Source organism: Penaeus monodon, chromosome 3, assembly GCF_015228065.2.
Source record: "Penaeus monodon isolate SGIC_2016 chromosome 3, NSTDA_Pmon_1, whole genome shotgun sequence".
NCBI classification, from domain to species: Eukaryota; Metazoa; Arthropoda; class Malacostraca; order Decapoda; family Penaeidae; genus Penaeus; species Penaeus monodon.
In genome coordinates, this window is record NC_051388.1 from 17719337 (window position 1) to 17736836 (window position 17500).

The following is a 17500-nucleotide window of genomic DNA, read 5'->3' on the forward strand; positions in this document are numbered from 1 at the left end:
TCAAAAAGATAATTTTCAGTAATCCAGTTTTAAATATTTTTTTTTCTATGAAAACCATAAAAAAGAGGAAAATCTTTTTAAAAGTTTAAAAAAATTTTTTTTTTTCCTTTCTTTTTAAAAATATAGCTCTTTTTTTTTTGTTATTAAAAGGGTTTAATTTATAGCACATTCTAAAGTCTTTTAAATTTTAAGGTGTGCTGTGTTTTTTTAATATGTGCCCTTGTCTGTGTTGACAAATGCATGTTGGAAAAAAAAATGGCTCAAGTGTAAAAGTATAGACAAAACTAATGATATTTCTGAACTTAGAAAATGTGGTTTTTTATTGGCAGACAAACTTTTCAGTTTAAAACGAAAAACAAAAACAGAAATTTTTTCCTAATAGTATTTTTTATTGATGAATTTTTAAAATAAACCCAAAAAACAGACAAGTGTTGCTGGGGGAGGCAGGCTTCTTTTTTTTTTTTTTTTTTTTTTTTTTTTTTGTGGAAAAACATTATCTTCTTTTACTAAATAAAAAAAAAAGAGGGAACGGGAGCAAACTTTTTTAAAGTAGTCATGTAAATTAATTATTAATTATAGAGTTTTAGACAGTTGGAAATTAATTTGGGCCTGTATTTTTTTACCCCTTTTTTAGGTATGGCTGATGGGAAATTTTAATTTTTATTTTGAACCTGTATGTGTTTTTGGGTTTTTGTATGCAATATTTGATAATATTTTTACATTATTTCAAATATTTCCAAAGTTATTTTGGGGTTTTTAATTAAGTTTAAATTTTTTTTTTTTTATTATTACCCGCGCGCGCGCCACACACACACCCCCAAACACACACACACACACACCCACACACACACCACACACACACACACACACACACCCCCCCAAAACAACCACACACACACACACACCCACACACCTCTCTCTCTCTCTCTCTCTCTCTCCTCCTCTCCACTCACACACACACACCCCCACCACACACACACACACACACACCACACACAACACCACACCACCCCCACACAACACACCCAAAAACACACACACACACTCACACTCTCACTCTCACTTCCTCTCACTTCATCTCATCTCACTCACACTCACACTCACACTCCCTCACACTCCACCACCTCACACCAACTCCCTCTCACTTCCCTTTTTGCTCTTCTCTCTTTTTTTTTTGGTCCTCTCTCTTCTCTTGCCCTCTCTCTTTCTTTCTCTTGCCCTCTCTCTTTTTCTTTCTCTTGCCCTCTCTCTTTTTCTTTCTCTTGCCCTCTCTCTTTTTCTTTCTCATACCCTCTCTCTTTTTCTTTCTCTTGCCCTCTCTCTTTTTCTTTCTCTTGCCCTCTCTCTTTTTCTTTCTCTTTCTCTTGCTCTCTCTCTCTCTCTCTCTCTCTCTCTCTCTCTCTCTCTCTCTCTCTCTCTCTCTCTCTCTCTCTCTCTCTCTCTCTCTCTCTCTCTCAGCTACACATGCAGTTTTATTATTGCCCAGTATTTTAAGTTTTTAAACTTCACTGATTTGTATTTATTCAGCAGTTTTTTTTTTCTCTCTCAGCTGGGAGGGAGAAGTGGAGTGGAATGGTATTTATTTTATATTTACCATATATTATTGTAGTAATATAGATGTTACTACTTATTATTATAAACAAAGAAAGGGTCTGTGGTAGTGTGCTGGTATTGAATGTTGGATTTTTTTCTTTCTGCAGATTAGGTATATAAACTAAATTCAGAACTTTCATGGTGGAAATGCAATGAACATTGGGTAAAGCATTAACAATCTGATGACAGTAACATTGATTTGAGGTAGGTCACCATTTTGTAGTGTTGTGAGGTGAAGATACTGAAACTTTGACTTATGCAAGGCAACTCACAGATTTTCTTGTGATCATATTTCCCCTCATAAATCTTGCTGTGCTTGAATAATTAGTGGGAATTCAGACCATATCAGTCAGGTACTAGACAAAGTAAAATTTGTAGAATTTGTAGCTTGAATTATTGCCAGGTGACTAAAATCATGGAACTATTGGGTGCAAGTTTATTGGCTTTTCATTATTTTTGTAAATGTGATAAAAAATAAGGATCATAAGCATTTTTTACTTTAAAGCCAATAATAGATTATTCCTTTTTTACCAGTGTTGGTTATGATTTTTTTTTCTTAGTTCATATTACATTTTCTTAATAGTTTTAGATAGTACTATGGGTGCATTATTGTCAGCACTAATGGCTAGGTGTTGTAAATCCACACCCTTTGAAAGTTGTGATGCTTGTGGGGAAAATGAGTCCATTTAGAGAAAGGTATTCAGTGCTGTTAGTGGAATGAGTGCAGTGTGTGCATTTAGATCCATCTGATCAGCATGTTTGCAAGGTTTTTCAAGGTAGAAGTTTCTTATGCAATCTTTGTACAGTACATAATGATGGTTCACATCTTTATTCCTTTATCCAGGCACACTTTTAGTGCTAGTCACATATTAGTAACAAGTGAAGACAAATTTGAGATAAGTGTGTCAAAGAAGTCTTATGAAAAAAGACATAGGTAAAATTAAATTCTCATCTTCTGTATATATATAAGGTTATGCCAGGGGAAACCCAAAGCTTTTTCCCCAGGATTTCTTCAAGCCTTATACCCTATGGATCATACATACTATGTATGCAGATGTTTATTAAGTTTTAAACTTTTTTTCTGCTCGTGAACCTGTCAGTCTGAACTATCATTATCAGGACATTAGTAGGGGCCCAAATTGATTTTCATGTAATCTAGATGTCAAAATAATCCTTATTATTGTCTTAGTGTTTGTGTGCTGAATAATAGTGAGAAGAGCCTGCTTGTTTTTAATTTTCCTTTTCAATTAACTACTACTAGTGATAAAGTTTTATCACATGTTGAAATGATTATATAAATTTTGAAGGTAAAAAGTAGTGTGTAAATTCCAATGCCTCATTTTATAATTTGCTAGAAAATAGAATTAAAGTTCAAAAACATGTAAAAAAAACTTTTATATTGAGATGGTACTTTTTTTTTCTGTTAAGCCTTTGCATTATTAAAGAAACCCAAACCCCCTTTCTTACATAAAGCTTTAACAAATTGTGAATTCTCTTATACAATATTAGTCCAAAGTTTTATGTTGTGTGTTTATAAGGAGAAGACAGGTTTGGTTAATGGTTAATGGTTAAAAGCAAGAGAATGTGCTAGACATCTAAGGTCATGTAGCAATATAGTTAATGTTAGGGGGGGTGGTTGAGTTAGTGATATTGTCTATGCTGGAAAAGGAATTGGTGGTGAAAGGTTAGGGAGGGTTGGTAAGGATTAGATTAGATGAAGGAATGTATGCGTTTGAGAAAGAATGGGTTTGTTGAAGCAGAAAGTGTGGGATTCTGTAAGGAATCGATAGTTGGAGGTCTGAAGGGGATAGTGGGGAAAGCAGAGGTACGGTTGTTTCAAAACGTGGGCACGACAATAGATGTGGGGATTGAAAGGGGAACATTCATAAGGAAATAAGGGTGGATCAGATTGTGACATAGATGGAGTGGTTAAGGGGGGTTTGGCCAATGCTATCGGGGAAGCGGTCTCCCAACGTCTGTTCCGATGAATGAGTTGACCAGGAGGGATTGATAGTTTTACAAAAATGTAATTTTTAGTGCGAGCTTGAAAAAGATTGCCACGATTATCCCAAAAAGGTTTTAAGTGTGGGGTAATAATCCTGGCTTGGATACTGAGAAGCGTGGTTGGTATGATGTGGGACATAGAGGCGTGGCGTGCTAGTGTATCGGCCTGTTCATTGCCGGGATTCCACAGGCTGGGCACCCGCAAAATTTGGATTGTTTTAATGGCGTGTGGGACAGGTAGAACAACCATTCCGGATCTTACAACAGGGGGGTGGTGGTGTGTATTGATTTTAGAGATTTTATGAGTTCGGGAGCCCTGTAAAAATTGAAAAGAGGAAGAAAGAGTGAGTTATGTGTTTTAGAGCAAAAGGAGTGCATACAGTTCTGTGTAAGGACCTGGTTTCAGGAGAAGGATATTTGAAAGTACATTTTGGGAAAATTTACTGCAAAACGCACCGGAGTGGATTTGGAGCATCATTATATACATGAATATTTAGAGGGAATGATGGAGACATGGCCCAAGGAAATGTGGGGAAAGGAAGTAGGAGGATATTTGATTTTGGTGGTCGGGAAAACGAAGGAAAATATGGGGGTAGGTTAAGCCAGGAGGGACGAATGGACAGAGAACGGGAGAGGTTGGAGATGGGGGAAAGGGAAATGGAATGGAGGGTATCCTTTGCGAGTGGAAAAAGGGAGTAGTAATCGTGGAGAGAAGCAAAGGGTTTAAGAAGTGGGGGGTTTGGGTGGGATAGGGGTTTAGGGATGAGAGAAAATTGGTGGAATCGACTAGCTCGGAGAGAGAGAAGGGACAAACGTCGAGATAGAGTTTGGTATCCTGTTTAAAGGGGTTACGGGCTCTCAACTGGGAAAGGAGCGAAAGGCCGCCTAGTGGCTAAGCAAGACCACGTGATGGATTGTTCAAGTGGGCCCAAGGAGAGAAGTTGAGGCAGAGGAGTAAAAATGGCATCCATAATCAAGAGTGGAGGAGATCCAAATTTACATGAGATGAAGGAAGTTTTGCGATCTGAGCCCCATTGAATATGGGATCAGTTTTTTAAGATTCGAAGACGGCGGAGAGCTTTTTCTTTAATGTGGTAGAATAGGTCTCGCCAGGACGTTTGGATTCAAAATGACACCTAGGAATTTGCCAGAGGAAGGGCCCAATTGGAGTGAGTGCCATTAAGAAGAGTGGGGGGGGGGACCTACACTGAGCGAGAGAAAAAATGGAGAAGATTTAGAGGTAGAAAAGCGGAAACCATGGTTTGTGGCCCGGGAAGATACTGATGGAGTTGCGATTGAAAAATTTGGGGTTAGAAAAAATTTGTATGGTGGTTTCGAGGCATAGATTGTTAAATTTCATCACATAAGGGGATGACCGGGCTCCGGGTGTAAAACTGAGACATTCATTAACAGCAAAAAGGAATAAAGTGTCTGAGCACACGCTTGTGGGACAACCTTCGATTTGGGGAAAAAGATGATGGGGGCAGAGGCGATTTTACCTGGAAAGTGCTTGGGAGAGGAAGGACTTTATGAAGCCCCCATTTTTTTCCACGTTTGACAGAGAGGCATTTTGTTTGGAGAATATGGTACCGCCATGTGTATCATAATGCTTTTTCTAGATAAAAAAAATACTAGTATGGTTTAGGGCGTGCAAATGCAGATGTATATATGTCTCAAAATGACAAGGGGGTCAGCTGTGCTGGCACGGCGAAAACCGAATTGGGAAGGGAGAGAGATTGTGAGTTAAAGATACCCTTAAGCGGAAGTTCACCATTCCCCTCTAATGTTTGCACAAGCAGCTAGTTATGCGATGGGGCGATAGCTTGAGAAGGGTACCCGATTATTGGGTTTCAGGAAGGAGGATAAGAGCTTCTCGCCAATTAGAAGGGAAATTTCCTGATGTCCATATGGGGTTTGGGGAAAATTTTAAAATAGGAAGGATAAGGAGGAAGTGGGAGTTCCCGGGAGCATACGGTAGTGAATACGTCGGGCCTTCTTTGAGTGTTAGGGCACGATTGTAGGGCAGTAAGGGAGTTCAGAGGAAGAAAATGGGGCATTTTAGGACCATCAGAGGATGGGCTGAAGTAGATGGGGGTACTTCTCTGGTGGTCTTAATAGAAAGAAGTGTGGAGAAAGGTGAGAACCACACTGACCTGGCTGAAATAATCACCCAGTTCATTAGCGATTTGGGGAGAGGATCAGAAATGAGGGTATTTCAAAGGAGGAAAAGGGCAGGATGGGGGGTGGTTTGCCTGATAGTTTATGAATTCGCGCCAACATTTGAGTAGATGTAAGGTGTAATTGATCAAACAAAATTTCGCCAGCTATTTTTTTTTACTATTCCGGATTGTACACGGAGATAGGCAGATGCTCTTTAAAAGAGATAGGGCTGATAGTTGATTTGAGTACCTCTCTTGTGCGGTAACTGTTCCAGGCTGCCGTTTTAAGCCGAAGTGCTTTAGTGCAATCAGTTTCCCAAACCATGGAACCTTTTGGGGAGGTATTGTCTTGAGTTCGAGGGATAGCTGTATGTGCACTCTTAAAGACTGTATTTGAAATACTGTATATTTCTGAAATGGCGGTAAAGGGAGGATGGAGGGTATGAATAGCAGGAGTGAATTGAAAGTATCCCATTTCGCTCTATCAAGCACCAGCGTGGGAGTTGGGTGTACTATGAAGTAGGAGAAAAGGAGAACTGGAAAGTGGTCAAAGACTGCCAGGGAAAATCAATGAAGAAAGGGACATAGAGAGAGGTCACTGCATGAAAAAGATTGCGTGCTGTATCAAAGTTTTGGGGGGAAACCCTGAATTTAAATAGTAAGGTCAGCTGTGAGAGGAACGCTCTAGAATCGGCCTCGGGATTTGTGAAGATCACCCCATAGGTGTGGCGGCAGTTTAAAGTCACCAACTATGAGGAAAGTGATTGAATTTGGGAATTGATTTCAAAGCAACAAATTTAAATGGGTGGGAAGGGAGAATAGACTGAATCACTGTGATCCAACGATAAAGGGTGATACGGATAACTGTGAAAGGGACATTGTTTGGAAGGGGGTGTGACATAAGTTTTTTTCTGATTGATAATGGATGAGACATAAAGGGAATGTGGGGAAAGCGAAATGAAAAATTTGGGGGATTGGTTTTGGGAGGTTTGTAAAAGGTCCTTGAAGGCATACATAGATGGATTAAAAAGGAAGAATATGACGAAGGTCAGGTCGGGGAAAGGGGAAACCGCGAATTTCCCAAATGAAGGATAGTTATACTTTACTGATATAGATTGTAGTACTTTTGGAGATTTTGAGGGGGCAGTAGGGGGGGAAAAGGATTGAGAGGTCTGAGATTTGGAGAGGTGGGGTAGTTGGGTTTTTCTACTAGGAGGGGTATTGGGAGATGAGGGTCTGAGGAAAGGGGATACTTGTGACATAAGGGATTCACGTGGTGTATCCAGGAGGGAGTGGAAGGGATAGGGGAGGGGGGGGGGAAGGGTTAATGTGGGCGGGGTTGGGGTCGGGGGGATGGGCTGTGATGGGGGGGGGTTTAGGAGGATGGGTGTAGGGGGGATATCGGTAGGAGGAGGATGGAATCACCGTTACTTGGTGTGTGGAAGGAGCAGGAGTTGTATTTGGAGGTTGAGTGTAAATTTTCATTGGTAATCTTGAATATTTTCAATGGTTTCTTCTTCTGAGTTGGTTTGGGAGTTTTGGGAATATAGGATTTCTTGTGAGGGGGGGAAGAGAGGACTGGTGTCCTCAAGCAAAGGAGTAAAGGAAGGTGGAGGTGATTGTGTGGTAGGGGAAGAGGGGTGGAACGTTTGTTCTGTCTGTTACGGGTTGTGCGAGGAGGGAGAGGGGAAGGTGTTGGGGTTGTAGTGGTGATTGAAATAAACTGTAGTAGAGATTGGAGTGGGCTGGATTTAGGTGGCAAAAAAAATTTGACTGGGAAGGTAGGGGGTTAAGAGGGGGGTTTAGATTAAGGTGGGTGGGTTTAGGATAATTGGTAGAAGAGCAGTAATTTACTGGAGTAAGGCTTTAAAAGGAGAACCAAGTTCGACATGCTTCTTGTCCCGGGTTCAGTAGTGTGGTCCAAGTTTGAATCTAGAGTTGCTACCTCATACTCAAATTTGGGAGGGGGGACGCCTCTATAAAATACATTATGGGGGCCGGGCCACAGTTGGCACATGTGCGTATTGTGCAGGGCAGTTAGACGGGTATGGCCCGGTTGGGGAACATAGTGGGCACTGGCTGTGGAACGGCAAGTTTGGCTGGGTGTCCTAACGCACAAATTTTTGCACTGACGTTGGAGGGTTGGGTTGAAAGAAGGAGGGATTCTCCTCCTATATAAACGTTAAGGGAAGGGCATGTCTACGGAAAGGGAATTTTGGCTATGTTAGTTGGGTTTTTTTCGATTACCTCTGGGGACATGGAGTAGCAAATTTTCTGACTTGCATCATATCCGGGGAAACAGGCAAGTAGGTCTTCTCCAAATTACCCATCTTTGTCATAGATTGGGCAATTTGCTGGGGAATTGAAACTGTTTCCGGTGCAAGTATTGAGGGTTGGTGGGGTTCTGCAAGGATGGGTTACCATATAGGTCTGTTAGTTTTGTTATGCTAAGCTTGGTTTTCGGAGTTATGTGACAAAAACGGAGCGGTCGGGTTTGGGCTATGGAAGAGACTTTAACTCTTTTTTTGGAGACATTGTTGGGAAAAGAAGGGTGTGGGCAGGTAAAGGGGGGAAACACGAAAAATCGGTCCATTTTGCGGCTGAGAGGGTTTCAAAATGTTGTAGAATAGGGGTAGCAGAAGGGGGGGCGTGACGAAGATGGATGTGTTTGAGGGGGTATGTTTTATGGGAGGTTGCAATAAGGCTGTAAGGGATTATAAGGGAGGAAAGGGGTTGTTGATGTTGGAGGTTTTGGGGGTAAGGTGTTGAAGTTGGGCTTGCTGGGAGAGTGGAAAAGTTTCCCTTAAAAGTTCCCCTTTTATTGTTGGCACTGTACTAGTAGTATTGATGGGGGGGGTAGTTATTGCAGTGTTCGGAGCCGTGGTCCAAAGGAATCGGGTTTTACATCGTTGGGGCTATGAAAAAAGGGGCAACCTCATTGCCCCTAATAGTAGGGATAAGTTTTCATCTTACTGCCATGGTAAGCCTGGATTATGTTGGGGATAAAAACAGTCCACCCCTCAGGGTCCCCTTGAGGGGTAAGGGCTAAAATAACTAAATCAGGGAAAAATTTCCGTGCCCATGGCTCCCTCAGGCCGTTCAGGACTGGCCACAAGTCACCTTTCATCCCTTTCAGCACGGCCCACACCTTAAAGGGGGTGGGATAGCAGAAGGTTTGTGAAGGGACAGATCGAAGGGGGGAAGGAAAAAAAGACCTGCAAAATTTGTTGAGTCGTAGGGCGGTCCCAAGGTTGGGGAATTCCCCATCATTGGGGCCCAGTCTCCGCCTCCTAAGCCCCCCACGGGGCAGCAACGGGCAAAGGGATTGGGGGGATGAAGGGTTTTCTCTCAAGATTTAAAAACTCATTCCACATAAATAATGATGGGCACTAACACAGTGAAGTACTAAAGTACATAATTACTTTCCAACAACTTAAATGACAGGTTTGGTGATTTTAAAATGGTGGAATGTAAAATGCTACTTTAGTTACTCACGGTGTTTTTTGGGCCCTCCCTTATTTTTTGGGAAAAGGTGTTTTAAAAAGAGAAAAAGACAAGGCAGATTGTCGGTTTAGGCCCTGTCCACATACATGCTTTGCTTGTAAATTTTAAATGTGTGCAAATGGAGAAAGTAAAAGCAAAGCTTTGTAAAGTTAAAGTTTACAATTATAAAAATTTGTCTACGGTATCAAGGTCGGGGATGAAGATCACCAAGATGCATGAAATTAAAAGTACTTCATTACCCACAACCCTTTAATACCAATACTGTTTTCATACATGTCCTGTAATCTATGTTTCACCTGAAACCGTTGCTTGTCGGTCCAACTCTCTTTTGGAAGGGGAAAATGTATACAACCCCTTTCCCCCCAAAAATGGAAGTTTAACTAAAGAATTGGGTTTTGGTTTTTTTATTAAACTGATAAATGTGCTGCCATCAAGGTCCATTGCATTTGATAAATTGGTGAAAGGGTTAAAAGGGGTTCCTTTTAAAAACAAAGTGTTAATTTTAACGGGCAATGGTATGAAAGGAGCAAAAAGGGGGGGTAAATGAGGTAGATATGGAATGATAGAAGGGGAAAAGGGGTTTAAAGGGCAAAGGGTGTTAAAAAGAAGTGGAGGGGATTTATGCCTTTGATGAAGACAAGAATTGTCATTGAAAAAGGGGAGGGCCAAAAAGGTTGGGGGGTTTAAGGTTAATGGTTAATGGTTAAAAACAAGAGAAATTGCTAGACATCAAGGTCTTAGCATATAGTTTTTAAAGTTTGGGAAAGGGGGGTTTGATTAGTGATTAGTTTTTTCTAAACTGGGGAAAGGAAATTTGGGGGTGAAAGGGGTTTGGGGGGGGTTTTGTGGTAAGGATTAGTTAATGAAGGATTGTATCTTTGAGGAAAGAGAAAGGTTTTTGAAAAGTAAAATGTGGGATTCTGAAAAATGTCGTAGGTTTGGGGGGTCGGGGAAGGGAGGGTAGATGGGGGAAAGCAGGTAGGGTTGTTTCAAAAAGTGGGCACGATAAAAAATGTGTGGGTTGAAAGGGGAACATTATATAAGGAACAAGATGATACGGATAACTGTGCAAATGACTTGGTTTGAAGGGGGGTTTACATAAGGTGTTTTTGATTGAAAAAGTTTGGGGTGAGAAAATGATAATTGGGGATTGGTTTGGGATGTGTTGAAAAGGTCTCTTGAAGGCATACTAATGGACTTAAGAGGGAAAATCAAGGGCAGGGCTGGGAGCGGAAAACCCCGAAAATTCCAATGGGTAGTTTAACTTTACTGATTTTAGGGGGGAACAGCTAGAGGGTGGGAAAAAGGGCTGAGGTCTGAGATGGGGGGAGGTGTGGGATTTGGTGTTCTACTAGGGGGGGTATTTAGAAAGGAGGGTCTGAGGAAGGGGGAAATTGTGACATAAGGGTTCACTGTGTTTCCGGAGGAGTGGAAGGGGTAGAGGGGATGGTGGGGGGATAATGTGGGCGGGGTTGGGGTTGGGGGGATGGCTGTGTTGGAGGGGGTAGGGGGATTGGGGGGGGAGGGGGGATATCTTGGAGGAGGATGGGTATCAACGTTACTTGGAGTGTGGAAGGAGCAGGGGTTGTAAGATTTGGAGGTTGATGTCAGTTTTTTTATTAGGTAACTTGAAAATTTTTCAATGGTTTCTTTTTCTGGGTTGGTTTGGGGGTTTTTTTGGGGAATATAGGATTTCTTGTGAGGGGGGGGAAAAGAGACGGTGTCTCAGCAAAGGATAAAGGGGTGGAGGTGATTGTGTTGGGGAGGGGGAAAAGGGGGTGGAACGTTTGTTCGTCTGTTAGGTAGTGGAGGAGGGAAGGGAAGGTGTTGGGGTTTTTGGTGGTGATTGAGATATTGTAGTAAAAATTGGAGTGTCTGGATTTGGTGGCAAAAGAGTTTTTACTGGGAAAGGGAGGAGGGAAAGAGGGGGGTTTAGATGTAGGGGGGGTGGGTTTAGGATAATTGGAGAATGAGCTATTCTGGGGAAAAGGGGTAAGAGAGAAACCACGTCGACACTTCTTGTCTGGCTTCAGTAGTGTAGTCCAATTTGAATCTGAGAGTTGGCTACCTCAATCAAAAATTTTAGGTGGGACGCCTCTATAAAAAAACATTATGGGGGCCGCCACAGTTGGACATGTGCGTGATTGTGCAGGGCATTTTGATCGGGTATGGCCGGTTGGGCACATAGTGGGCATCTGGCTTGGGAAAGGCAATGTTTGGGTGGGTTCCTAACGCCAACAATTTTTTCACTGACGGAGGGGGTTGGGATGGCGAAAAAGGGGGATTCCCCTCCTTATAAAATTAAAGGGAAGGCAGTCTACGGAAGGTTTTTTTTTTTGGGTATGTTAGTGGGTTTCTTTTTGATTACCTCTGGGGGAATGGAGAGCATTGTACTACGTTGCATCTAGTCCCCGTGAACAGGCAAAATATCTTTCTCCCCAATCTGACCAAACTTTTTCATAGATTTGGGGAATTTGCTGGGGAGATTGAAACTGTTCCGGTTTCAAATATTTAAGGGTTTTTGGGTGGGTTCTGCAAGATGGGGGTTACCATATAGCTGTTATTTTTTTTTAATGCTATGCTTGGTTTTCGGTGTTTGTGACAAGACGGAGGGCGGTCTGCCCTACGGAAGGACTTTCCTACTTTGTTTTTGGAGACATTGTTTTTGGGAAAAGAAGGTGTTTTTTCAGAGTAGGGAGCTGTGGAGGGATCACGAAAAAACGGTCCCCTTTGGCTGTGCTGAAGAGGGTATTCAATTTTTTAGGATAGGGGTAGTCAAGGGGGGGTGGGGGACGATGGGGTATTTTTGGGGAGGGTTTTTTATGGGGAGGTGGCAATAAGGCTGTAAGGTTTAAAAAGGAGGGTGGGGTGGTTTTAGGTTTGGGGTAGGGTTGAAGTTGAGGTGCTGGGGGGTGGGAAAAGTTTTCTTAAAAATTGTTGTTGGGTATGTACTGTAGGGATTGATGGGGGGTATTTTGTTGCAGTGTTTCGGACCGTGGGCAAAGGGAGCCTGGGGGCAGGGAAACGGGTGGGTTTACATCGTTGGGGCTATTTGATAAAAGGGCGCCTCATTCCCTAATAGTGGAGGGAAATTTTTTATTTTCTGGGCCCTGGTAAGCCTGGGTTAGTTTTGGGGGAAAAACGTCCCCCCTCGGGGCCCCTTGAGGGGTAGGGCAGATAACTAAATCAGGGGGAAAACCGTGCCCATGGGTCCCTCAGGGCCCTTCAGGACTGGCCAAATCGCCTTTCATCCTTTCAGCACGGCTCTCACACCTTAGGAGGTGGATAGCAGAAGGGTTTGGTGAAGGGACAGAAACGAAAAGTGGGAAGGAAAATAAAGACCATGCAAAATTAGTTGAGTCGAGGGCTGAGTCCCAAGGTTGGGAAGTTCCCCATCATTGGGTCCCAGTCTCCGCCTCCTAAGCACCCCCACGACAACAACGGGCAAGGGATTGGGGGGGACTGTAAATTGAAGAGGATAGCATATAGTTCTGTTTTAAGTATGCTTGATTCAAGAGGAAGTGGAAGGTTGTATGTGTGAGTAGGAAAGACTACAGTGAAACCAGTACCCGAGATGTATTTGGAGCCATCTTTATAGACACGGGTACTGGAGGAGTGATACAGATATGCGAGCTGGACAGAAGGTGGGATGTTTGATTTAGGTGGATCAAGGAAAATAGAAGAGCAATTACAGGAGGAAGGTATTTGCTAGGGAGGGAAAGATTGGGGAAGGGGAATAAGGGATCGACAATGAGGAATGGTGAATGGGAAAGGAGCATCCATAGAAATGGAAAGGGGTAGATAAATATGGAGAGAAGATATGAAGAGGGGATTTTGGAATGGTTAGCTCGGAGAAAGAAAATTGGTGAAAACAACCATACCTTCTTAGAGATAAAAGGGGCAAGATGTCAAGAAAGGGATGATAGGCCTGATTCAGTAATAGGCTCACAAATGGAGTGAATTGGAAGGCAGCTAGGCTAAATGAACACCGCAGTATTTTGGCAAGGTGAGTGAGAAGTGAGGCAGAATATGTACGACAACAATAATCAAGGGTGAAGATTAGGGTTATATGGAAAAGGAGGAATGTTTTGCGGGCTGTACCCCACGATATATGCGAGTCTATAAAGTTGGAAGTGATGGCAGGCTTTTTCTTTAACAGAAAGGATATGATTTCCTTAACAATTTGGAGCCAAAAATGATACCAAGGAACTTGCTTGAATTGGGTGGGAACATCATACAGAAAGAGTAGAGGTTGGGAGCCTATATGTGAACAGGAAATAGGGTGGAAAAATTTCAGAGGTAGAATATCAAAAGCCATGGTTGGTAGCCCAAGAAGAGATAGGTGTTATTGCAGATTGGAGAAGCTGATGGAAAGCAGGTATGAAAGGATCAGAGGCAAAGATGGCAAAGTTCTATGTCTAGTGATGAACGGATACCTGGTGGTAGTTTCAGCACTGAGAAAATATGTGACTGAGCGCACTTTCCTGTAGGACACCTTGGAATTGAGGAAAAAATTAAGTAGAAGAGGTAAATCTAACAAGGTGTGTTCGGAAAGAAAGGACTTTATGAAAACTCCATGTTTCCATGTATGCCTTGGGAATGTTGAAGGATATGGTGCTGCCGTGTGGTATCATATGCCATTTCAAGATCAAATAAGACCACTAATATTGAATCACAGCACGCAAATGCTGATGTGATATGTTCTTCAAAATTTACAAGGGAATAAGCTGATTTGGATAGGTGAAGTTGTAATATTCAAGGTACTACATAACTGGGTGCTAACCATCATTACTAGTTTGCACAAGCAGCTTAAAAGTGCTATGGTAATCTTGAGGAAGGGTACTGGGTTCGTTTGATTTTTGGGAAAGTAATGCAAAGACTTCATGCCAGTGTGGAGGAAAGTTTCCAGTCGTCCATATGTTATAGAATGTTGATAGAAGGAAGGACAACGTAGTAAGTGGAAGGTGTCGTGACATACGGCAGTGTTTACCATCTGGCCCTTATGTGTGCTGCGGCATGACTGTAATGTATAAAGAAAAGGGAGCATTATGAGATTCTGTAGATGATAGGGAGCAGATGGGGGTGCGCTCTGTCTGATTTTATGGAAGAGAAGCGAGGAGAAAGGTGAGAAGAGCTACTGACATGGCTAAATTTAGGAGGGCAGAAGAGAAACAGCAAGGCATAAAAAGGATTGAGTGCATATGTCAAAGAGACTGTTTGAATAAAGAACTCCTTCCACTGGCCCTCCCTAAAGGAAGCTGTCAGGGATGCCAAGGAAACTGCCAATAGAGTCAGGTAGGAAAAGTGGCTGGAATGATGCGAGTCCTTTGGCCACTGAACCGCCTCTACAGAGCTGTAGCAATGGGTCAGGCGAGCTACCAGCCAAGGTGCACACGCCACAACCTTCAACGAAATCTTTTCTCTGGGGAAACTAAGAAATGCCTACAAAAACAGTTCTCAGCCCCGGGTTTTGATGAGATCTTGTACCCCATCATTTCCCATCCAGGACTGGTAGGTGAGCTTGCACTCCTGCAACTCATCAACAAGTCCTGGGAAACTTCCACTCTACCCGAGCTGGAAGAAGGCTACCATAGTTCCCATCCCCAAACCAAAAGAGCCAGTTAAGTACCGCCCTATCTTTCTCCTCAGCTGTCTGGGCAAGATGGCTGAGAGGATGGTACTAAACTGATTCCAACGGAAAATGGAACCCCCACATGAACAACTCCATGTGTTCACATGGGACATGAGCCAAAAGACATTAAAGCCATATAGCATCATGATAGAGTACTGTGGCAAAAAGGGTAAAAATGAGTTGACAATTAAAACAAGTGGACATAAGAAAGGGATGAAGAGAAGGAAAAGGAAAGGAGGAGAAAACAAGACCATGCAAAATTAGTTGAGCCAAAGGCTGAGGTCCCAGGTAGGAATGATACCACACATGGGCCTCATTTTCTGTCTCCTAAGCCCCACCACGACAACAATGAGCAAGGGATTGGAGGATGAACTGACAAAATGCAGAATATGCAGAAGCCATAGGTCAAATACACCTTTGGGAAGATTGAAATTTACTTTCTTTAAAACAAAGTATATTATAATGTATATTCTGCAATGCCATTCAGAACAGATCATACAAACATGTGTACATATTATAATTAAATCTAATCACAGTACATATTAAATGTAAAAACTGATATTCTAAATCTAGGGATCTTGAGCTCATAACATTATCTGCTCTTTTAATGTTATAATGTGACAGTCAAGTCGATTTCTTTGTAATATCAGTAATACAGTAATGATTTAATGCAATACAATTGCATTATGACCACATTAGACTACTGAAAACTTGATCCTAGTTCCCTATTCTTTTTTACAAAATATTCTTTACTAAGCAACACATGTCCTACAGATGATTTGTATTTAAGTAACAAGTATTATGCAAAAGAAAAATACTATATATCCTAAATTAATCAAAATCTATGAAAATATACACCCTTAAATAACAGAAAATTTGTTCAGAGAGCCTGCATAAAAAAAAATTGGGCAACATGAAAAGACATCTGGTAACAGTATTAAATGAAATGCATCAATATTAGCAATTAACATGAAAGTACAACTGTAATTATGTTATAACTGTTCTGTTGCAAAGGGAAATACAGTATTAATAATTGCATTGTCTGTAAATATGCTCATTAATTCATATGGAACTGAAAATTGTGATGAAAAAGTAATGTTTGAAAATTAAGTATACACTAAACAACAACTCTTTGGTACATGCAGTACTCAGTCACAATAATTGTTAACAGAAATTTGACATTCACTCTGCAAAAATAATTCATCATTCATTCATAAACCCTATTAGAAGTGCAATATTACACAAAGGCAAAATTCGCATCCTTATGGTATCATTCCTCTCGCTAAGGATTGAAAATAGTTCAACTTTACAGAATTAGTATTCATACTTTAATCCATACATAAATGTGTGTAATTATAAAATTCTCATTTTCTCTGTTTGATTATTGCTTGTAACTTTTCTTCAACACTGCACAACTGCTCATTCTTGTTGATCTTTAAGAACCTGCCACTGCGAACATTGTGAACAGTGCACCAACCAGGTATTTCCTTGATGAGCAGCTCAAGATGACTGTCCACCTCATCTGAAAATTAAGTATAGATATTATGCATTTTTGTTTATGTGGTATAAATCTATATTTTTACATTAAATACTTGGGATAAACAAAGCTATAATAGGACTCTTCTTCATAAACTAGTAACATTTCCAACTAGAAGACAATACATTTCAATTCATTTCAGAACAAACCAGTCTACTTACTTCCTCCTAACATAGAAGAATAACTGGCAGTAACTTTAGCTGCTACAACTTCCCAAGGTAAAGCAGCTTTCTTCTCTGTTACAAAAGTATTCCGAATGATTCTGGAAATCTCAGGTAGGCGAGACAACATTTCAAGTTCTTTATTTTCACCACAGCTTCTGGTCATTTCCCGAGCAGCTTTTAGAGCTTCCCTTGCACGAATCTAGAAAGGATATGTCAGTAAGTTGGGTGTTAAAGTTTAAAGTGCTACACCTTTCATTATACACAATATTCACTGGCTATGGCATCAGATATACCTACATTACTGATAGCACCTTACCTTCTCTAAGAGTGAACTTGATACACCCTTTAAAGCTATACATGTACTGACTGGTGCTGCAGATAGTGATGGTGCAGTCTTTGCAACTGGTACTGGAGTTTTCTCAGCGGCCTCTGTTACTGCTTTCTCTAGTCTGTGGTTAAGTGAGAAGAGGTCTTGTGCCTTTTCTGTAAAAATAAAAGGAAGATATTTCACTATGACAAATGTAGATACGGTATAATGAAAATTAATAATTTGACAAGGCATTCCACTGAAAAAAATTCTACTGCTTGCAACTGTAGGGGAAATTTAACAAATGTATCAATTACATCTCTTGCTTAGTCAATTCATTCTCTTTTCTACATTTTAACAAATTACTCCTAAATTGCCTAAAGCTCTGGAACACATCAAATCCTACAACAGCAGCAGCAGCAAAGAAAAATTACATGATGATTATATTGTAATACTAAATGTTGAAAAAATTACCAAGGACATCTTTGGCTGTTTCCAACTTCTCCATGGTGGGTGGCTGTGGCAGTGCAGCTTCCTCAATATCAGGTAGGTCCTCCAGGGCAAACTCTGGATGCCACCGTTTAATGGCACCAACACTTG

General features: G+C 41.4%; 1 protein-coding gene and 1 pseudogene across 2 annotated transcripts in view; both read right to left on the reverse strand.

The window, feature by feature from the left end:
• Positions 1–2279, reverse strand: part of LOC119585391 — a 9709-nt pseudogene extending 7430 nt beyond the window's left edge.
• A 13035-nt stretch (positions 2280–15314) lies between these two features.
• LOC119592771 (DNA replication factor Cdt1-like) overlaps positions 15315–17500 on the reverse strand; it is an 8943-nt gene continuing 6757 nt past the window's right edge. For both annotated transcript variants that reach the window (XM_037941707.1, XM_037941709.1), the window contains exons 8-11: positions 17375–17500; positions 16910–17076; positions 16591–16792; positions 15315–16414 (exon numbers count right to left, since the gene is read on the reverse strand). The exon at positions 17375–17500 is cut by the window's right edge and continues 19 nt beyond it. In XM_037941707.1, coding sequence (XP_037797635.1) covers positions 16257–16414; positions 16591–16792; positions 16910–17076; positions 17375–17500 — 653 coding nt within the window. In that variant the 3' untranslated portion in view covers positions 15315–16256. The remainder of the gene's footprint in view (positions 16415–16590; positions 16793–16909; positions 17077–17374) is intronic.